Source organism: Scleropages formosus, chromosome 23 (assembly GCF_900964775.1).
Source record: "Scleropages formosus chromosome 23, fSclFor1.1, whole genome shotgun sequence".
Classification (NCBI taxonomy): domain Eukaryota; kingdom Metazoa; phylum Chordata; class Actinopteri; order Osteoglossiformes; family Osteoglossidae; genus Scleropages; species Scleropages formosus.
In genome coordinates this window covers 7,296,461-7,319,736 of record NC_041828.1, presented here as the reverse complement: position 1 = coordinate 7,319,736, position 23,276 = coordinate 7,296,461, and the positions used below count along the sequence as shown (strand labels likewise).

Below are 23,276 nucleotides of genomic sequence, written 5' to 3'. Positions count from 1 at the left end.
CGTTAGGGAGCGGTCATTCTGCTCTGTTATACATCCAATTCCTGATGGAATCGACAAGTCAGAGCCTTCATCCGAAAAGAGGCTTTGCATTCAGGTCTGTATTTTCCACAGCAGACATGGAGAACAGCAAGACCAGAGACAAGGCTTTGATCAGCATCCCACTGCCGCATTATTGCAGCTCCCATGATGACTGCAGCTGAATAAAGACCATCCTCAGCATTCAATGGGTCTTTTTTTGTTTGTTTTCACCATGAGGTAGACCTTGTCACAGATGCTTTGAAACAAAAGAACAAAAAATTATATCTGTCCCAGGAGTGGAGGGGATGGTGCATAGAAGGGACACGTTTGCGTTTCAGTCTGATGATGCTATATGGTTAAAAACAAATTGCAAAGCTGTTTGTTTGAGTAGTTAGTGTCTACTGTGGGGCTGTAATGTTCTACCTCGTATTGAATGACACGCAGGTTACTGTCAAGTGTATCCAAGCAAATGAGTGCTGACATGTTTCACCTGGTGGCACTGGGAATGTGTGACTCAAGCACAGCCATCTTGTTCATTGAAAGAGTGAGACTGGGAGGTTTTATGTCACACAGCAAGTATGGGGTGATCTCTGACTGCAAGCCTCTGGTGAGGACATCATGCATGTGGACAGGGCAAGCATGTGTTCGAGAGTCTGAGCACAAGAGCAGGTATCCTTAAGTCCTCATGGGTTAGCGGATGGTTGTGGGCATTTTCCTCAGTATGTGCTCATGTCTGTGTATAAGTGCGTGTAGCTATTTCCCTACACTTTGGCAATATATTTCTGCATTCTGAGGAACAGAAAGAAGAGTGCTGCAAACCTTTTGGTGCTACCCCTTAATTCTACATTTTTCATTTGGAGGTAATGACTCTATAGTGGACCTTTGCCCAAAAAAATGTATGTGCCACCGACTAAAACAAGACTGCTGTTGTGTGTGTTGAAATAGCTGTCACTCATGGAGTAGGAATATATCATTTCTATTTTTTTTACTCTGAATTTTGCCCTGTCTTGATGTAAAGAAAATAAGATCAGGTGGTGCAGCCTCCCTTTTAAATCAGGCTGGTGTTTTTATTGTTGTATGCTGAAACGATGCAGAAAGGACTGTGTAATTGATTGAATGAGATTAATCCCCAATCAGCCGCAGTCATCCAGCTTTCAAGCTCCTGGCCTTTGATTGATTGCCTAGTCAATGCATGTAATTCCATACAGCAATATTGACCTTTCTACCACTCGTTTCCCTTGGCACAATTCATTACGGCAGTGGCTCCCAGCCCTAAATCCCAACTCTGAGCAGCTCCATTAGGGAATGAAAGCAAAGCGATTATAGGGAAACATGACTAAAATGGCAGTTCTGTCTCTTCTTGGGAAAACGATACAATTTCTTAATATGCTGGCCTGTGTAAACACAGTAATATAAATTGCCTCACTTCTCAAAATTGTTGTAGTTTTCACCTAAAAATGTGTTAATTTTATAGCAGTCAGCCATGAAACCTTACAAACTCTGACCAAATTACTGTATTAAGGACATGAATCAAGTGACCAAGCCCATATAAATTGGCAAATCTGTCCCTGATTCATCCCAGAAGTCCCCTTAAAGCATCCATAAATTTCTTCAGCTGTTAAAGACAGAGGAGGTGTTCATCAGGTTTTGCAGGAGCAGCAAGCACAATAGGACTTGTGTCAAATCAGTTGACCATATTATACAGGAACAACTAGATTAGTTTGCCCTATCAAGTGGGGAACTTGAACAGAGAGCCAAAAATGTTGACATGGTCAGAAGTATAGTTAGAAGAAACATTAGTACCTTCTTCAGTCTACAGCTACACTATAGAATCGTGATCTAAGTTCTGGAACCTCTTGATAGAAGGAAATTGAGACCTTTGACACAAATTATGCCATTATCACTGATTGATGCCACTCATTGGATCTGTTTTCTATTTGCCAAAGTATCATGGTTGATCATGATTACCCACAGATCCCTTCACTAACAACCTCTTGTAGTGCAGTAGCACTGCTAGTTTTCTGGAGCAGCTATGGTTTTTCTTCACTGTCAAATGGTTAACTTCTTGATCGTTATGAGGTGTGTCTTTGGTGTATTGAAGTGATAGTGGAGGTCTCATCTGTAAAGTCCTCCAGTCAGGCCTTAGCTTTTCACATTGACCTGTTCACACCTGGGTAGACAAACTACTGAATGGAATTCCTCTCGAACATCTGTGCCCCTTCTTTCCCAGAGACCTTCAGTAATGGTGGGTTGGCTTAACCTTTTGAGTATTACATTCCTGAAACAGCCACGGCTGGTGAACAGACATATGTCATTTGCCGACAACTTCTGAGGTCAACATCTTATTGTTGTTAACACATACAGTCGATGATGCCAGTGTCAGTTGATTTAGTGTTATCAGTACTGATTGTAATTAATAACTATAAAGGACACCAATTAACACAACAGTGAGGACTGTTTATAATTATCTACAGTGAATTTAATTTTTTTGGATTGTTATTAAAATTGGTTACAAATTTGTTTAGGTTTTGAGTGGTATGCAGCTAACCCTGTTTTTCCGATCAGCCGTTATTTTTAATCGCACAATTTTCCATAATGCAGAAATAGCTGCCATGAAGGTTGCTGGTTCAATTTCCAGACAGCTCCTGGGAAACTTTGAGAAAAATGTTTAAGTGCATAAACTTACACGATGTTCTGGATAAAAACTGTTGGTTAAACAAAATAATAACAATATGTACAAATTGTGACTTGTTTAGTAATATACCTGCACTGGGGTTTGAAGGCAGCAGTTCAGAAGACTGGAGTTCTCCAAGCCTCCTTCACTGTTAAGCTCGCAGTCTAAGTGCAGCCAGGATGAGCATTAACTCTGGGCCATTGATTATTCACTGTGGTTACACATCACTTTAATGGCACTCTAACTGCAGATTAGTGTATTATGACTGCAATTATCCTGATGCAGTTTATAATTCTGTTAAACAGGATTTACCACAGGGCAGATAAAGTGCTGTCCTCCTGCACCTCCCAATCATGTCTCTTTTCCCAGTAGAGAGCCTGGTGTTTCTGGTTTGAGAATTAACAGCAGACAAAGGTTACATGTGATTAAGGGTCAGCCTTGATTCTGTGACCAGGCACCAGAGGATTTTTGTCAATTGTTATATTTGCTAAGCATATTGATTTATCCGAGAGGACATGCCCAGCTTTTTCCCTTTATCCATTCAAATAGTTTCTTTATAAACCTTTATTAAGGGTACAATTGCAGGATTCGGACTGGCACCAGGAACCTTTTGATTACATGTTCTTTAGATACAGCCTGCTGTAAAGCCATGAAATTGTACTCAAGTGCTCAAAAGAAACAGGTGACTTTTAAGACAAAGATTAGTTCTCAGAACACTACATGTTAAGGCAAAGTTCAGTATAAGAAGGACATTTTAAGGAAGCTGTGTGAAGTGTTGGTGGTTCTATTCTAGGTGATTTTATGATTGTTTCTCCTGTGTCTAGAAGTGCAGTCATTGGGAGCTTCTCCAGTTTTTGTGGTTCCATTTAGATCGGAATGGACTTGCTAAAAGCTCAGCATGTGGTTTTCTGCTTTTTTTTGCTTTCTTAAATGCATTTGAACGACTTGTTGTCTCTGTTTCCAGTAACTCTTGAACAGACTAATAGAGGTTTAGATGATAACTGTTCAGAAAGAAATTGTTATAATTCCACACACAGAACTGAGATGTTCATATTTAATCCAAGACGTTTCTTCTGCAGGAAAAATAACATGGAAAATTCATGGAAACACACAATTTGGTCAAAATAGGCTGCATCAACTTCCACTGAAGTCACACATGTTGGGGGGTGGGTGGCAGGAGATACCTTAATTGTTGCTGTTTTGTTTTAAAAAGCCACTTTTACTAGTTGAGGCTATTAAATAATAGGGCTAAACCAAGTTATGCAGAGAGGCAAGAACAGATTGACAAATGAAAAGCTGTAAATTTTATTTTTTCAAAAAACAAATATTACACTTTACAATATTAGAATATGAAATCTGATGCTTCAAAATTTTTTGTTACTTTCTTAACTTTATAGTAGTAAATTGTTTTTACTGGACCAATTTCTGCTACATGAATTTAGTTTTAAATACAAATGGGTTACATTCTTAAGTAGTACAAACTGGTTAAAACAAAACCAAGAAGCAGCTGTGTCTGTGACTCTCCTGTTTTACAGTAACAATCACTACAGACACACCATTTTTCATATTAGGGCTGCAGTGATCTCTACTCAAACCTAGGAGGTGTACAATACAGGCTGTGTAACCTGGGGAGACAACTGTTTATCACAGGGTGCTCATGTGTACTTTACACTCCTTAAGAATCACTGTCCACAATGCACCGTGTCAGCCATATATTTGGAATGCTGTCAAACCTCAAAAAAAGGAAATCCATTAAAACATGGAGAGAATTTACAGAGACATAGCTGAGGTGAGACTTAAACCAATAATCTGCCATAATGCTACAAACAGTCATAGAGATAAGAAGAGTAACACTAATTCAGACCTTTCTCATTACTGGTACAAATTCATAGGAACCATATTCTGAAATTCTTCACATGAGCTCAACTAGTTTTTGTCTAGGATAGGGTGGTAAGACTTTATTGATCTCTGCAGTGAACCTCACAAGGATACACATTGATTTAACAGCTAATAATGCGCCAGTGTTTCCCTTACCCTTTCTGTGTTCAAGTAGGTATCCAAGCAAAAACAGCATGTCTTAGTCTGAAGTAGAGTGTAATGCATGGTGTGTAACCAGGACACCTTTCATCTGGGCATTTTACAAACCATCCCTGAAGACCTAGATTGTAGGTTTCAGGGAAGATGATCTCATTAGACAAAGTTCTGCACATGCTGGCAGTTTAGAGATTGACAGAAAACCCTCTAGCTGCAGGAAAAAAGAGACACTCGTAGAGCTTTTTTGGGGGGCCCTGGAGTTGTCAAGGTCTGTTTACCATCTTTGATTTTAAAATGGTCTATCAAATTTGATCTACTTTGGTAGACATTAAAGCATTTAAATTGTTTTCCATATACATAATGTTAGAGAAGAATGTGGCATATTAATTTCATATATCTAAAGGTATGCCGGTCTTATGTATAGGTTTGACTTTGTCATATTTAGATTTCTAAGGATTTTGTTTGACAGCTAGGTCTTCTACCTTTTGCCCAGCCAAGCTTCAGTTATAAGAGTGACAACAAAAGCAGACTTTAAAATTAATAGTTGCAGTTGTTAACAATATGAAAACAAAAACAGCTTTATCGGACTGAAGAAGGAAGGGACAGAAAATCTCTTTTGCACTAAGAATGATTTTTTTGCAAGCAGTATTGCCTAAATTTCTGTTAAATTATGAATGTGTCTGTTCTTTCATTTACATTTTTTATAGCTTTTCCAAACCAGTAATAAACCAGCTGAAGCTTAGATTGCAGCTTGTGTTGAGTTTGTAACAGTTTCACTGCTTTGAACAGTGTGCAGATGCTTTATGAATGCTTTGCTCTCTGGACCGTTTTCTCATGGCTTTTCTAATACCAGTTCCATCCTTTCTCTTTCCAGAACTGTGGGCGATTGCAAACATGCGACAAGCGGCGTGAAAAACCCAATAGGAGGTGTGCATCGGCAGCTTTCCTTGACATGGAAGGTGTCTGAGTTTCTGTGCTGATTTCGGTGATGCTTTGAGTGAAGGAAAATTACTCTACAGCAAAGGAATTCCGTAATGGAGGCGGGGCAGTGGTGCTGAGTTCATGGGCTGGAACCCAAGTCGACTGAGCTCAACTTCCTTGCCCTTCTCAAGTGAAGCGGTCAAGCCGGGGGAGGAATGAAGACCACCAGCAGGAGTCAGCCTTGCTGCAGTCCCACACTTGGCCAGATGAGGCGCTACAGGGCCGGAACATACCCTTTCCTGTTCCCCTCCATGATCCGAGGGCTGTCACTGCCCCCGTTGCCCAGGACCCAGTTCCAGCAAGCCTCTAGTGGCTGCAGTGCCCCCTCACCAGTAGGTGAGTGTCTCCACTTTTACTCTCTTAGCTGTAGGTATTTACACGTTTTCCAAGAAGATGTCCCCACGTGAACAGGAAACTCTGAAAAGCGGAGAGTGTGTGACATCCTTTCAATGATTATTTTTTGTCAGTTTTTTATCATCTAATTTCATGTCTTCAAGTTTTTTCAGGGATGTAATGGTGTTTGCCAATCTCAAAAACAGACAGTTATGTATATGTGTGTCTCTTCACTTTTCCAGCCTATCACTATTTTCTCTTAAGGGTATCTCACTCATTATATACTACATCGTGCACTACCTCATTCGATCACTGCATGATTAGGAATGTATGGAGATGAGTGTAAAATGTTCCTTGGGGAAGTAAAGGTTTCTTTAAATCATGATTAAAATATGTGGGGGGAAAAAAGTGTGTTTCCATACATATTGTTGCATGGCTAATATTTAGTGCAATGCAAATCTACTGTCCTGCTGCATTGTTACTTTCTGTAGTCTTTGAATGTGCAGATATCACACAGCAACTGTCCAGTACTCTCATTATGTAACCAGCAGGCCATGCCTCTTGTTGCAAAGGCAAACTACTCTCTCACGTTCACCTAACTGGGCGTCTGAAGACGTGGCTGAGAAGGTATAAAAGGTGGTATCAGCAGACCCTTGTCGATTAATGGAGATGGTGTGGCTGGATGTGGGGAGCAACGCTTTTTATGCTGCTGAGGAGATAAAAACCACCCCTTTAGTTCAGGTGTGGGTCATGATGATTGCTTCACACTGCCGTCCAAAGAAATCCTTCATTTTTGTAATGACCAGAATGTATAGTTACTACAGTGCCAGAACATGCAATAAAATGATTGCCAATACCAAAAATAATCAGTCAGATTCCAAGAAAGTAGTTATTTTACAGTTATATAGACCTCAGAATTGCATTGTTCAGAACTTATACTCATAATGCCCTTTTTGATTGGAACAATTTTCTGAATAGGAACAACAGAAAATGGGAGGTTGTTTTTCCGATGGGGCCTGTAAGGAGCTGGTTTATTTTATATATATATATATATACACACACACACACACATTTTCAGAACTGCTTGTCCCAGACAGGGTCGCGGGGAACCGGAGCCTACCCGGCAACACAGGGCATAAGGCCGGAGGGGGAGGGGACACACCCAGGACGGGACGCCAGTCCGTCGCAAGGCACCCCAAGCAGGACTCGAACCCCAGACCCACCCGAGAGCAGGACCCGGTCCAACCCACTGCGTGTGTGTGTGTGTGGTACAATTCCCAACACCTAGGATAGATAATTCAGCAGCATGCTCTGCAGTTAAGACCACTGAATGCATAATTGATGTTTTCCTAAATAAATAATTCAATAAAAATGAATCGTTTGCGGCATTATGTTGCAGTGGAGGAGTGGATTAATCCAAAAAAGTTAGATATGGAGTTTCTAGTAACATCATCATACACAGACAGGTTTTGGGTCATTCATCCATTATAATTAATCCCTAGTTGGGTTGTCAGGAAATGCTGTTGTGATAACTTCTGTTCAGAGGACTGACAGGTTCCTTCCCTCTACTCAGACAGGCTAATACCAAAATTTAACACCTAGCGGGTGTGCCTGGAGGGACATCCACCTGAGCTGTCTGCCCAGAGAAGGTGGCAAAATCAGTCCCCTCCACATATGCTGGAGACGTTTGGACAAAAACTGTAAAACTGAACAGCCTGGTCATAATACATAGTGGTTTCAGTAACCACAGCCACCAGAAGACTCACTCAGCCTAATCTGGCAGTATGTCGTTTTCCTCAGACAGGATGAAGATGAGGAGCTAAGGGATTGTCCCTTGGCCTGTCGTCCATTAGTTTTGTGCTTTCAAATCTTCTGGAATAATTGAAGCGTAGCATAGGCCGGCCTCCTCCTCCTTTCTGTCGTTCATACAGCGTTCTGTGAAGGATGTTGCCGCAAGCTATAGAAAAGGGCAGCTCTCGTCATGGTTAATATGTATACCGTATATACGTATATTAAACTGAATCACTTATTAATATTGATTTTCAAATGATTTGTGAGAAGATATTTGAAATGGGAAATCCACTATTGAAGAATACAAATTCTGCTCCACTGCATTTTTTTTTTTTCCATTTCGTATTTGATGCACATTGCTTTTAATTTGACTCGCTTCAAATGTTTTAGTCCTGTATCTGATAGGACTGTATGGTACTTTCTTAGCTTCGATAAAGTATTACATAAATTACAGCAGCATACTACAGGACAGACTTCAGAGGGTAGTATAGGAGGTTGTAAAGTGACACAAGGATAAAAACACCTTTTAATTTATCTTGAAAGACCCACAGAATCTATAGGTCAGCGACTGAAGTTGACCTCCATCTGTTTTGGCAAGGAAAAAAATACACACTCTGTCTCTTGTTAAAAAATGCATCTGAATTTTGGCCACTGAGTGAAGTCAGAAGTCCACAATGCTAATTTTTGTATAAAAAAGTTTGAACTTATGAAACAGTTGCTCTGAATCCTTTGAGGCCTCCAGGTGGCCTAGTGTCCACGTGATGGTCAGTTAGGTCGGATAGTTAGGAAAGAGGGGGTCCCTTTTATGCACATACACAGACGCAAAAACTTCTCCTTTCCCTTGGGGTACTCTAGTGACCCGAAGAACTTTTTGTAAGAGAGCCTGCTCACACGCAATGATTTTTCACAGGCCTGTGGAAACACAGTCGCCTGGAGAGATTTGTTTATGCTTCCTGTTTAGAGATAACAGGATTTTCCTCTCTTACATTTTCATCAGAAATATTCTGGAGAGCACAGCATGCCTGCAAGTGTCGAAAGAAAGGCACACACTGGGTATTCAACGCTGGGTATGCAACACTACTCACTCCTTCGGGGAACCAGAGTTAGATTAACATGGGAGATTTATCTTTTGATCGCGGAGAAAAAGGAGAAAGGGATATTTTAGCCTGACACTATACTCCATTTCTGAGATAAACAGTGTATAATATGCAAACACTCAAAGTGATACTATGATTTTCCACATCATCCTGCTGGGGAAAAACTGAAATAAATTAAAAACCTCAATATAGAATGTATATTTGATAGACATTTTTAGTATGTATTCATTTTGCTAAACCTTTTCTCCAAAGCAACTAGCAATGTTAATTGTAATGAACTTACCATACTTATGTACCAGCTTACACTGCAGAGTAATTTTTACTGGAACAATTCAGGGTAAAGTACCTTCATCTAGGGGGTGCGGTGGCGCAGTGGGTTGGACCACAGTCCTGCTGTCCGGTGGGTCTGGGGTTCAAGTCCCGCTTGGGGTGCCTTGCGACGGACTGGCGTCCCATCCTGGGTGTGTTCCCTCCCCCTCTGGCCTTACGCCCCTGTGTTCCCGGGTAGGCTCCGGTTCCCCGTGACCGCGTATGGGACAAGCGGTTCTGAAAATGTGTGTGTGTACCTTCATCTAGGGTACTAGCCGGAGTGGGATTTGAACCCTGGTCTTTCAATTGCAAGGTGCTATACCACTTGCTACCCCGATATAGGATAACCAGACTGTACCTTTTTGTCTTGCGAAGCACAAGATGCTTCTTTTACACAGAAGTACTTGTATAACAGGGGCACGGTGGTGTAGCAGGTTTGACCAGGTCCCACTCTCTGGTGGGTCTGGGGTTCAATTCCTGCTTGGGATGCCTTGCGACAGACTGGCGTCCTGCCCTGGGTGTGTCCCCTCTCCCTCAAGCCTTGCACCCTGTGTTGTCGGGTTAGGTTCCGGCTCCCCGCGACCCTGCTCGGGACAAGCGGCTTCAGACAGTGTGTGTGTATGTGTACTTGTATAATGTGTGTACGATATATGTGTGTATTCAGGAGTTATTGCACTTTAACTCATTTGAATATTGTCCCTAGTTCTGTAACAGTGTGATATTTTGACATATGATTATGATGTGAGAGGGTCTAAAATCACAATTACAGTTCCTGTGGGGAGACGGCCTCAGCTGAGTCTCGTCAGATCCAATCCATTCGTTCAGTCTGTCAGAATTGACCTTGTGGGCATTACTTCTCCTCTCGTCAGTTCCCATCCTTCTCGTCACCTTTCACAGCGCGTTATGTGATTCCTGTCTGTCAGCTGGGTACCTGGATTTTCTCCCTGTCAGTTTTACCTCTCAATGACCTTCTCCAATCTGTGTTTTTCCCTGCTGTCAGTACATCAGTGCATTTTCTGACTTTCAGATACTGCCGCTTTCTGTCTATCAAAAAAAAAACTTATAATGTATGGGAAATCTTTCAAAAAAAAACAAGGTAAAGCACTTTTTTCTTTGCCGGAAGAGTCGCAGGTAGCCAGCTGTCAAATGCAGTAAAAGTTATCCGGCTGATAAAATGAACTGATTATCTAGCTTGGCAGCCGGCTGCATCAATGATTCATAAACGCATCAGATCGTAGATCTTTGATGTGAGCAAACTCGGCCCCAAACCAAAGCCCAAAGAGTACATCCGCAATCTAAATCAAGTTAGCGCTATTGACAAATCCAAAGCATCAAACTCTAAGCAGTCACTGTCACTAAACCAAAAGAATATTTAAATGGAAAATATCATTGGTATACACCTAAAAGGATTAGTGTTAGACAGGCCTTTATGAAGTGAGCTTCTATGTGCAAATAATTTTACATGAGATTGAAGAAATTGTTCGTAGCCCATGTTGATAATGAATCATTGCTCCTTGCTGGCAGCACAAGACTTTTCTTTCCTCTCTTGTTTTTGAAAGGAGTGAATGCAAATCCTTCAAGTGTCAGAGTCCTGGAAAGAGCACAAACTGAAAACTTCGAGGCTATGCATTAGCTCCCCCACTCAGATTGTTGATCCTCCTGGTGATTTCATGCCTCAGCCCAAATCTGTCAGTTCTGTGGACCACGTTGTCTCTTGCTCTTCTGCTCCCTTACATTTTTGAATGTTGCCTGCGTGCTCTGAGCTTTGACTCAATTACAGGGCATCCTGGCCTATTGCTCCGCTGTTAATGGACATTTTGGCTCTGTGTTTGTATTTCTGCTATCTGGTTTATCTCAGTGATTGAACTCTTATTGTTTCTCTTTATTGGCACAGGCTCTTTGCTTTTAGGTAAACTCTGTTCTGATCTTGGGTACTGTCTTCTGTCGTTGTACTCTGATTCTGTGCATTGACCATTGCCAAATTACTCAGATTATGCTTTGCTTCTTTTTGACTGTGTGTTTTGTGCTATGAATTATAATATGCAGTTCATCTCTGGGTAACACGCTGGCACAACAGGTAGCTGAGGTGCCTCACAGCTCCTGGTCTTGGTAGTTTGACCGTGGCCCAGTCTATGTGGAGTTCGCATATTGTCTCCCTGTTCATGTAGGTTTCTACTGGACGCTCCAGTTTTCCTCCCACAGTCCAAAGACGAGTGTTTCAGATGAATCGGTGACTCTGAATCATCCTTCGAGTGTATGATTGCCCTGTGATGGATTGCTTTCCTGTCCACAGGCTGTACCATACCTCATGCCCTGTGCTTCCAGGATAGGCTCTGAGCCACAGCCCTGCACTGGACAAGCAGTTACTGATTATATACTTTAATTCTGTGCATTGACACACATTGTGGGCTCTGGCTCAGCGACTGGCTTCTTCTCTTTGTCTCGGCTCTGTGTCGTGACTTATATTGTGTGTGTTCTGCCTTTTTCCTTTACAGCCTTTCATTTCTTGGCATTATGTAAATCCAAACAGGCTAAGTGCGTTTTCCATTTAAGTACAAGTTGAACTTGTAAGGTCACATTGATCTCTGCTGCTCCTCAGTTTGTCCTTGAAAGTACCCATGATCCATCAGTGGAGACATGGGTCTCCCGCACCAGTCCCTGGACCCTTGTACTGGCATCCTGCGCAGCACATAAGTCATACAAAGTCCTCTTGCTGCAGCATGTGAGCTAACCCAGAGGACTAAAAATCAATGCCCAAAGTGAGAGCATGTGTATGTGTGGCATATGTGGCAGAGAGGAGTTTACTCTAGTATAGCCCCAGCCCGCTTGCTTGCAGCCTGTTCAGAGGAGTCAAATGCCCCAGTTGTCCTGCTGTGACACACTCACCCACTTCCTCTTCTCACTGGTAGACTTGATTTGCTGTGGGTATTCCTCCCAAAATGTCTCTTACAAGGGATATCACTGGAGCAGCATTATTTATTATTAGTTGCCTCAAAGATGCGTTTCATTATGCGGCTTGCGATGTCAAAACATACACAGCTGCACAGATATATACACAGCTGGATAAATGTCCTTGCTGGAGAGCACAGCTGCATTCCTCGTGGGGTTTGAATCTGCAAATGTTTCACTAGGAGCACAGTGAGCCAACCACCATCCGGCAAAGCGCTCTGCATCGCCAGTTTATTGGACATACAGGGAAATAATCTTTCGAGATTATCTTTTTTCTTGAGTTAGTTATTTCTGTGAGCATTATTGGATGCTGAGGAGTTGTAGAGGCCTGTGGAATGTCATGAGAAAACAGGCAGTACATATGGCTGCACGGTGTATTTTTAAAGGCCCCAACTTGGCCACACTTGGAGCAGCTTTGTTCCACTTCAAACAAACCTAACCACGGTAACGTTTTAGAGCTGCTGTTTATAGCACGGCTGTGCATCATTCTGAAATGTCTTCAAATTTGAACCTCGGGATTTGGGGGCAAAATTTTCACAAAATTTTAAGTGTTTTTTGTCTTTCTAAAACATAGCCCTAAACACTCTTTTACCCTTTCTTTGACACTGTAGTTCTTTCATTATTTCGATTATTAATGAATATGTTCAACCTCAATCCCAGTTTTCCCACTGAAACTTATTTTTATTACCTGAATTAGCGTGATGCAACGATTCATTGAAACACAATCACTTTATTGCTGACTATATTTAGAGAACACTAGCTGCACTCAGAGAAAAAGAGTACATTTAGCAGATGCTTTTCCCTAAAGCAACTTCCAGTGAACACTATGTTGCAGTATTAAGTCCACACCTTTACACTACCTACTATGAGTTTCTCATTTATATTTCAGTGAAAGACACTCTCTGATACATGCACTAAGGGCAATTTAGAGTCATCAATGTACTTGAAAGCATGTTTTTGGACACTGGAGCACCCAGAGGATACCCACGCAAACTTCAGACAGACTAAGCGGGGATCAAACTCACATCCTCTTAATCCACCCAGGTGCTGTGAGACAGGAGCACTACTCGGTGCACCACTATGTCGCCCCAGTGCAATTGTAGATCTTGTACTGGTACAAACTCACAGTAAATAAGGCCAATGGTGTCTGCAGAGTTTTGTTCAAATGCACTGGATGTTTCTTTCTCGTTACGCTATAATTTTCTCCAGCACTGTCCATGTGTTTACATTTCTGCAATACAACACGATGAATGTGTGTCAAGTGTCCGCAACGCTGTCGGTCCCTGTCTGTGCAGAGTTGTCATGTTTTTCCTGCATTTTCAAGGCTGTCTCCGTGTGCTCATTTCCAAACACTTACTATGGTGTGCCTGAGATTGCCATTGTTATCGGCAGTGGGTTCTTAACTTGTCTCACTGGGGTAGATCAAGTGTAAATGGAATTAAATGGGTGTGAGTGCCCTTGTGACAGACTGGCATCCTGTTCAGGGATTACTGGTTTACTGTGCCAGTTGGCTGCATATTGTTGTGACCACAGTTCAGTGGGAAGCTGCTCAGAATGAAGGAATCGATAAAAGCAAGATGCAAATCTCATAGCCACAAAAGCTGTTTTGAAGGGTTTTGCCAGCAGTTCATTCATCCGTATATGTGTTTATTTACTGGAGAGAACAATTGCTGATTTAAAAAAAAAAAAAAAAAAATGTTTTTAATGATCTGAAGTGGAGAAGCATATGAGACATGGTATTTCACTTAGTATCAATAATAGCTTTTAATTTGTTTCATTGTCTTTCCCTAACGTTGCCTTAAGGTTTTTCCTCCAGAGTAAACAAGAAAAAAACATTCAGCTCCGTAAATGTATACCCCCCACGCCACAGCGGCTAGCCGTTGCAGCGGAATCTCTATGGTGACTGTACATAAATCAAGAAAATAGCCGCTTTTCTAAGTTATTTAATAGGCACAACATGCACCTTTACAATGAGTGTGCTCTTCTGTGAAAGGACTTTGACTGAGAGCCGGTCCTTTTTAGCAGCGCCATTCTTCCGACTGCCCTGTAGCGGCTTGTTGGGCTGTCCCAGCTCTAATTTATTAGCTTTTAAGGACACAACAAGTAGAGAGGGAAGGAGGAGGAGGTTGTCCTCGGTCCCATGTTTAGAGCTGCCCTATAAAGGAGCGCGTCTTTGTTCTCGGGGCCGAGGATGCGGCTCAGTTTTTGAGAAGGGGATGAGTCCTCGGTGGCTGAAATCAGACCCTGAGAATTGCCCCCCATTCCCTCAGAGTTAGGGGGTAAGAGGACATGCCAGGGTAAAGTCAAACACATTATGGTAGTTTCCTGCTCATTTAAGCAGAAGTGTGGATATGTTGCTCTACAAGGTGTTAAAATGAATGGTTTGCATGTTGTCATTTCAACAGATGCCTCCTGAGAAGTTAAGAAGTGAAAATGAATTATCTGAAATGAAAAATTCAAATATATAACTTATTTCCCCATGTTTTGTTTAACTGACCGTGGGAATTAGTTTCTTCTTGTCATGCATGGTGAAAAATTATTATGAAAATGCATCGTTGTGGTGAAATATAAATGAACTTAATCCTATTATATGTTACAGAGTTCAGTGACCATTTAGTTATCAGTCTTGACAGAAGTTAAATCTGCTGATTTAAATTCTGTGAAAAACAATAACTAAGTGGCAGATGAACTCTCTGCCATGCAAGTGTTAATGGGGTGACTTTTAAATCACACCCCAATGATAAACCAAGATAAAGCAATTTCGTAAAACTTTGCTTGGCATGTGTAAAATTAAGAAAATTATTTCCACTAACACAGAGCAAATGGAAATTAAATAACGTTATATCATGTGAATAGTCCACACAAACAAGTCGTCTTTGTCGCTAATGAAGCTGAATTTTGTACTTTGAAATGATAATCCGAAAGCGAGCAGGAGGACTATATGAAAAAAGGAGCCACAGCGAGCAAAGAGCAAGGAGAAGTGATGTCTCCTTTTGTTTGATGTCAGGTTTCATCTCTAATGCATTAGGCTTGAACCTCAGCCATTCTCACACTCTGAAGAACAGCTTTTATATAAAGACGCTGTTTCAAGGTCTGTTTTGCTGCATTTGATCGAGGATCCAGAGGTAAAAGGAATCGGGGTCAGGGTGGTGGGGATGTTTAAGCTCTTCACAAAGGGGCTATTTACTCAAAACCCAATTTGTGTGTGACAGTCTGTGTATAGCTGTTGTGTTTCTGTTTTTGCGGGTCTGAGCGTGAGAATGTGTACCACTGTATAGGTGTGTGTGAAAAGAGTGGCGTCTTTAAACCTCTGTGTATTTCTGTGAGAGGCTGTACCGCTGTGTGTGTGTATGAAAGAGAATACCACTGTGTGTGTGTTTCGGACCATACTACTCTACTCTGATGTGTTAGTGAAGAGGATGCTCCATCCAAACATAGACAGGAGACGAGTCATGCTTCAGGAAGCACGGAGTGGCCAGAAAGACCCATAAAACACATACAGAGACACACACACACACACACACACACACACATATACATAGACTCTAGGACAAAAACGCCACTGTGAGGAAAAAACAAGCCATACTTTGTGAAACCACTGCATTCTCATTCTGCTTTTGCCTACAGATGCAGGGCACAGCTCAAGGTGTCTGTGAGAAGAAATCTTCTCACATGTGTTTTATCAGGAGGTACCAGGAATGATTTTCTGCATGAGTTTGACAGCGATGGGAGTCTGTAGGCAAAAACTCAACAAGAACGCAGTGGTTTCAGCACCCAACAGCAACCCCCAACCCCCCTGCTGCTCCCTAAATTCCAGCACACTCTGTGGGGAGATAGCTGGAGCAGGGTCAAAGGCAGGGAGGTCCATGTCTTTTACAAGGGCGCGCATACGGAGCGCAGACCTCCCTGAGAGCCTGCGTTTGTCTTGGGGAAGAGCCAGTGGGTGGAGGAGATCTGTGAACAAAAGGCTGCTCATCTGGTGGAAAGACAGTGATGTCTCTTTATCTGGAGATGGAGAAAGAGCCTCTGTTGGGACACGACTACCTGGCCCCTGTCTGCACGTTCAGTTCTTTCTGCTGTGCAGAAGTGACCTGCGAGCGATAAGCAGAGCAGCTTGTTCAGTCTGGAAAAAACGGCAGCATGGAGATACATGGAGATATTTAGGTTGCCTTGCATTCAAAAGATGCTGGTTGCAATCCCACCTTGTGCTGTGGTATCATTGATCAAGGTACTTTCCCTGAATTACTCCAGTAAAAATTTTTTGGCATAAAAGAGTAAATTATTGTAAGTATCTTAAGTGTCAGTTGGTTTGGAAAAGCCTTGTCTAAATAAATAAACCAAAACTGAAGAGAAATAACCACTGCTGGTGATTGCGATGAAGGTGTTGTGGAAGTGTAACAAAGCGATTTTAGAATCAGATCAGCTCCTCATAAGTTTCGGTGTCCGTTTAGACTGAGCTGTTGGAGAGCACGAGCACCCGAAGGGGTCAGAGACATCTGACATGCCTCTGTTCTCTCCTGAGACAGTGATCCAGTTCTCCAGACCAGGCCACAGATGATGAAGGCACAGCGTGCTCAACGAGAGGAGCGAGAGCTCCTGTTAAAGGGGCCCAGCCAGCCCCCACCCATGGGCTGGAGATGGATGATCATCGCAGTGGAACGTCATTGAGTTTTATTCAATTTCAGAACCTCCCGAAAGAAAACTGGGCTGGAGAAGTGGCGGGTGGAGGGGCAGACGAAGAGGCCAGGATACAGGGTTACAGAGCAGCGGTCTAACGACAGCAGACAGAGAAATTGGAAGTGAAGGAGAGGGGAGAATTGGGAAAAAGGTCCTGTGGGGGTGGGGGCAGGAGTGTTACTAGAAAAACATGGAAACATCCCTTCTCTGTGGGTCACTGTCAGCGAACAGGAAAAGCCCTCCTGCGTTCTTGTCCTCTGGGTGACCCCTCCTCTGCTCCGAGGGGGGCGCAGGAGTGATTGCCCAATCAGCCCCCGTCAGCACCTTGGTTATGCTGCATGGGCCTGATCCAATAATGTGAATGGGGCTTGTAATAGCACCTGATGAAAAGTACGGTCCCCGTGTAAAGAGTCCCTCTGAGTCGTCGTTGTTGTTTTTTCCCTATCCTGTCTTCGCTCTTTTCTTCTGGCTCCATTTCTGTTTACGTGTGCGGCATCGCTGATTCCGTTACGCCTTCTGCAATGCTGCTGCCTGTCTCACCCAGTTCTGTAACCTCCCTCCCGCCTCGTCCCCCCCCCCCCCTCCGCACGCACCACTCACCCCATTCCGTTTCTCGTCCGTTACACAAAGAGCATTCTGAAACATGTATTCTGGAAAGATCCATTTGCTTATGAGAGTGAGAAAATCGTAATAGGTGACGCAGAGCATGGCTGGAATGTATCGATCGCCCGGCCCGGCCTGCTCAGATTAAGAAATGCCAATACTGGAATTTCATCCTGCCTTTCTGGTTCATGTTGAGTTCACTTGTCATTTTCTATAATTTGAAGGAAAAATCAAGATGCTGAACAATGATGCAGTTAGCCTGCCCAGGCAGCCCCGGAGCCCTGTTATTGAATTAGCTGGCTGGGGTTGGCCATTATGCTACATGGCAGGCGGCAGAACACGCAACACTTAATGGAGACAAAGATATTACTTTTTTAATGGGTAAATCTAAAAAGCAACAACTACAGCTGCTCCTAAATTAACTAATTAGGAATCTCCATAAGTGGTCTCACAGCCACTTAACTGTTAATTTAATTATTTTAATTATGATGTCTCTCAGAACGCCGAGGCTTACAGGCAACGGTAAAATAAAGGTAAACATAATTTAGCTTTTAAAATTGGATTCGTCTGGGTCTTTGTTTGCGCGGAGAGTTTTGTTGTTTGCGTGAAACGCTGGCGCTCCTCGCCATTCAGGTGTATGGGGCTGTGTGTGCTTTTGTCTGCAGGAAGAAATAAAAAAAACTGTTGCAGAGGTACAGAAAGTGAGAGTGCTTGTCGATAAGATTGGCGCGCAGGGAGGGATTAGGGCGACTTTGTGAGCTAATCTCTGTGAAATCACAGGCTCCGAGGGAGACTCGCAGAGATAGCAGTACAGTGCTCTGATCAGGTGGGTCGGGCTCCCTGTGTGAAGCTGCCGGAGCTACTGGGTAATCCCTCTGCCCCCTCCGCTGTGGAAGAGCTCCTTAAGCGTAGTTTGTTTGATGGTGGTGGGAGTGTTGCAAGCTTGGCCCTTAGTTCCTCTTCAACAGGACAATATGAAGGCTGTGGTTACAGAGTAAGGGGCAGATGGGTTGTGGCTGGGCAGCAAGGTAGGGCTGAATTTTTTTTTTTTTTTTTTAATTCACAGTGCCAGTGATGAGATGCAAAGACCCTTCGTGACCTTGTTGCGAGAACTGTCGAGGCGGTAGAAGTTCCATTCTGATAACCTTCGTGACTTTTTTCATGCAAGTGCCTCCGAAGACACATCTGTAAATTTAGCGTGTTGATCAGAGGCATTAACAGCACTGTTTACCGTCTTCATTGGCACCTTTTGGTGACACCTTACTGGTCTGAATGGTCTTTAGAATCCATTATAGTAGCACAGGGTTGGACCTCACAGATTAGGAAGTATCTCAGTGAGTATAAGATATTGCTGCTGCAGTTTTGTGCTAACATACAGAATTAGTATATGAAGACTTTGTGATGCTGCAGTTACTTTTATGTCCTACATTTATATTTGTTCATTTACCTGCTGCTTTTCTCCGAAGAGACTTACAACATTAAGCTGGCGGTGAGACTTGAATTTGCAACCTTTCGGTCTAAAGGAAGCAGCCCTAACAGCTACACTACCAACTAATCTTAAAACTCAACCAGTGTTTTATAGGGATCTCGAAACATACATAAGCATGTTAATATTAAATAGTAATGTAAGGATTACTAATGTATACGTATAGTAGTTCAGTTAATTTAAAATATATTAACATTACATTTTAATGAGGTAAAATCCCATTAGATCCTTCCCACCAGTCGACCAATTGCACATAGTCCACAGAGGCAGATTTGCCTTTTAACTGATGTGTTCTCACGTAATGGACAATAAACAACAGGGGGTTTGTGTGATTGCTCATGCTTAGAGTGAAGTGTAATTATTCTGTCTATATTGACCTGCGTTTACAACAAGGGAGCAGTTGTTACAAGTCGTTATACCGTCTTCTCTAAAACAATTACAGCTTGACTGCCTATTAGTTACTTGTGGATTCAACACAGCTGTTGTGAATCAAAAATGCACTGTGTGCCTACTGTTGCCCACCTTAAACTGGTGGTACCCTGGTTTTTGGAGCTTTAAGTCTCCACTGTCAATCCACAGGGTCGTAGTGTAACATTCATTTAGTAGGCCATGTCCCACTTCGAATCGTTCAGTCACGTAGAGCCATTTCTATCATACGTACCACGGCTGCTGTGGACCCATCAGGTACCATGTCCCACCTCGAATCGTTCAGTCACACGCCTGCAATTCAGTCACCATCACTGCTGCTTGGGCTCTTCCTCTGCTGAGATGGACCTACTGATCACTTTTATTGCAATACACTATTCCTGGAGTACTTCTATAAAACACAAGTTATATCAAGAAATTAGTGTCAGAAAATAGAGTATTCCTGCCGAATGCGAAATTTGATCACGCCCGAGGTCCAGTGATTTTCCAGGTCAAATGATTTCCCCATCACAGATCTCACTTTCAAGAAAAACTCTCTGAGTACACCACTGCTTTTCGATCCTTAAATATTAAACATGCGTAGTTTCGTTTAACCTGAAAACTTTTTATTGAATTACATTAACCTGAGCACTTGCACATAGACATCTCAGATTTGTTAGTCTGGGTTGTCTGTACGAAGCAAGGCCACACTTAGTTTATGACAAATGAGGGGAATGTGTGTGGTTATGACCTGTTTTATGCACTGACGTATGCATTAACCTATAGGTTTCTCTGGAAAAAGTTTGCTAAACAAGAAAATATAAAAATTGCATTTTTGCACATATGCCAAAAACCACACAGTAATGCAATCCTGCATATATGGCCATATACAGTATGTCACATTCTATATGAATGTTTTTTAAGGCATAAATGTCTTTTTTTTTAAATTTTTTTAAGCAAATTAGTTACTTTTCTTGTGATATGCCATTAGGGTTTATTGTGCCATCCCCAGCTCTGCCTCTGTCCTCACCTCATTGTTTATGGAGGACTTTTTAGCATCCAAACTCAACACTTGACAAACAGGATGCAGCCTGAGATGCATGAACTCTCTTCACTGAGTATGGAGTAAAAATCCAGGGTGCAACCAAGTGTCAGTCTGCAGACAGGGTCAAGGAGGGAGCCAGAGGAAACTTGAACACGTCATTGTGAAAATATGCTTCCTGTCTTTCTGCTCTTCAACCCCTTTGCAACTTTTGAGTCCACTGCTATAATTATTATAATAATAAGCATGAATACATCCCGCAATGCCTGGAAAGAAACAAGGGCAAGTTTAAAAAGTAGCTGGTCATAAAAAGAGTAAAGCAAAGAATGAAGGGAAGAGAAAGAAAAATAAATAGAACAGAGCACTTTTGGTGGCTATAATATGGAATTTGCCTGAAGACACATCTTGTATTGAGGTGGCACTTCCCTTTCCTTTCTGTCCATGGAAACATTTACATGGACATTTACTCGTTTGGCAGACGATTTTCTCCAAAGCGACTTACAGGTCAGTGTTGACACTGTGATGGAGTTCAGTACCACACTCATTGATGAATCCATTAGCAACAACAGAAAATTGTCAAAACGCGAACATTGTGTTCTGCACACATAATCAGGTTTAGCAGGTAATTTCAAGGTTTTCTATGCTTTGAAATGAGTCAGCTTTCTCTAACTGGGTTTCATAAAAGATGATCTATGTACAGGTTGTTTTAAACTTTATTCCTAACTATGTCACTTCAAAACAGGAACTCTTTTAACTATATTAAGGAAGATAATAGCTTTCATACAATAACATCAAGCCCTTTGGTGGAGAGAATATAATGTGAATAAAATTTAGAGTGGAAGTAATGATTTTAAGATGACAAATGCTGAGTTATGACTTACCCTACTGTAAATATGGACTTAGTAACAAGGTCAGATTTAATAACTTGAGGGTAAACATAGAGACACTCGTCACTGACGCATAGCTTCTGCAAGCCCTGCCACGGTTAAATGGCTACAGTTACCCATAAAATGCACCGAGGTTGTTGCTTCATATAAATAATAACTGGTAAACAATTAAAACAGCGCTTATTAATGTGTACACAACTTTCCGAAACCTGCTTGAGGTTCAGCCTTTAATACAATTGCTGGAATGATCAAAGATGGTGTGATCAAACCACTGAAGCACCAAGTGTCATTCACATGACTGTTTTGTTTTGACCTGGTGGGAGGGGAGATATTGCTACTCTGTTAATGATATAACTTTCTGTGTGCTTACTATATTCATTAGCTGGAGTAAAACCTTAGTTTTGACATGATGCAATCCACAGGCTCTGTTTAAATCAATATTTAATGAACACGTACATCATTAGGGTGTGCTTCAAGCCCTTTGCAGTTATTAAAATATTTCAGATGCACAAATTGTTAAAATCCATTCGATGTGTTTCCCTTCACATGTCTATTGGATAAATGTGTTTTAACAAATCAGGTGAACCAATGCATACACATTTAAAAATATAATACCAATACAAAATTAGAATCTAAAATAATCAGATACCAGTTTTAAAAATAATTTTAAAGGAAGTTGGGCAGCATGATGATGCAGCTGAGCTTCAAGTAGAGCTTGTGTCTCCAAGCTCCTGGGCTCTGGGATTTGAATTTGGCTCAGGCTGTGTAGGGTTTGCGTTTTTTCCTTGTGTTCACGAGGGTGTCTTTGGAGTGCTCCGGTTTCCTCCCGCAGTCCAAAGACATATTTCAGGTTAACTGGTGACTCTAAATTGCTTGTGTGTGAATGTGTGACTCAGTGGGTGTGTCCCCGGCTTACACCTTATACATTCATCTGCGCTGGACACATTGTAACTGACAATGGAAAAATTGATCAAAATAAATACAGAAACCTGAAGCTGCATGTTTTGTCGTCAGTAATTTGACTGCCAAAACAGGAGAAGGCAAGAACATAATATCCAATTGAATCTCCAAGTTCTGACTTTTTACTTTTTGAGCCCTGTCAGATGTGCTCCACCGTGCTTCCATCTGCCCGAGCTTTGAAGGAGCTTTCTTGAAGCCCAGTGTTTAGTTCAATGTGGAGCTGCGAGGCCAATAAGTGGGTTGCCTTAATGGACAGTTTAATTGTTGTCATCTAGTGGTGGATTTCTACATGGGGACATTGCCCTGGGGGTTAGCTAATACTGGTTGGTGTGGGGGAATTTGGGGTGGAGGATGAAGTGTCACACAGTGCAGCCTACTGAAGATCAGGCATAGGTGAGGAGGGGGGCTAGGGGGAGGGTCTCGCATAGCTCCTTTGTCAACCTGCTCCATTATTCAGAAGGCCCTGGAAAGCACCGCATTTCTGAAACTGAGCGTTGCCCTCTGAAGCATGTCAGTCTCCTGACCCAGGTGTGGAAGAGCGGATCCTGTGCTCAGGTCAGCCATATGCTCACGTCTCTGTCTCCCTCACACAAAAACACACACGAAAACAACGGCAACGGTGCAGCATGGGTACTAACCCCAGACAGTGAATTCATGGCATTTGTTTTATCTGCCACATAAATTTTATTCTTGTGCGAGTCAGTTGGGGCTTGAAGGCTTATGTAGGAAGCAGCTTAAAGGTTAGATACAACCCAATTAAATTTGTCCTAATTATTAAATAGAATAATTTAACTAGCCATCAAAGTCACGTTTCTCACTTGGATTGCTGCTGAAGTTGCACATTGTAGCATGTAACAACAAACCATTTAAAGTGTTTTACGCAGGTCTTAAAGAAAAGCCATATTTTCTGAAAGAATGTTAAGATTTATCCATAACGTTATGTATGACTCATTTGTCATTGCAGTCTAACATTCTGCAGTCACCCTGAAAATCTGCGTTCCAGCACTTTTAGGTACCGAGACATACTGAA

General features: G+C 42.2%; 1 protein-coding gene across 2 annotated transcripts in view; it reads left to right on the top strand.

Moving 5' to 3' along the window:
• Window positions 1–23,276, top strand: part of LOC108933317 (retinoic acid receptor beta-like) — a 99,963-nt gene that overhangs the window by 31,255 nt on the left and 45,432 nt on the right. For both annotated transcript variants that reach the window (XR_003797287.1, XM_029248450.1), the window contains exon 2: window positions 5,601–6,043. Coding sequence is in view for 1 of the 2 variants with exons in the window: in XM_029248450.1 (XP_029104283.1) it covers window positions 5,863–6,043 (181 nt within the window). In the remaining variant the exon portion in view is untranslated. The remainder of the gene's footprint in view (window positions 1–5,600; window positions 6,044–23,276) is intronic.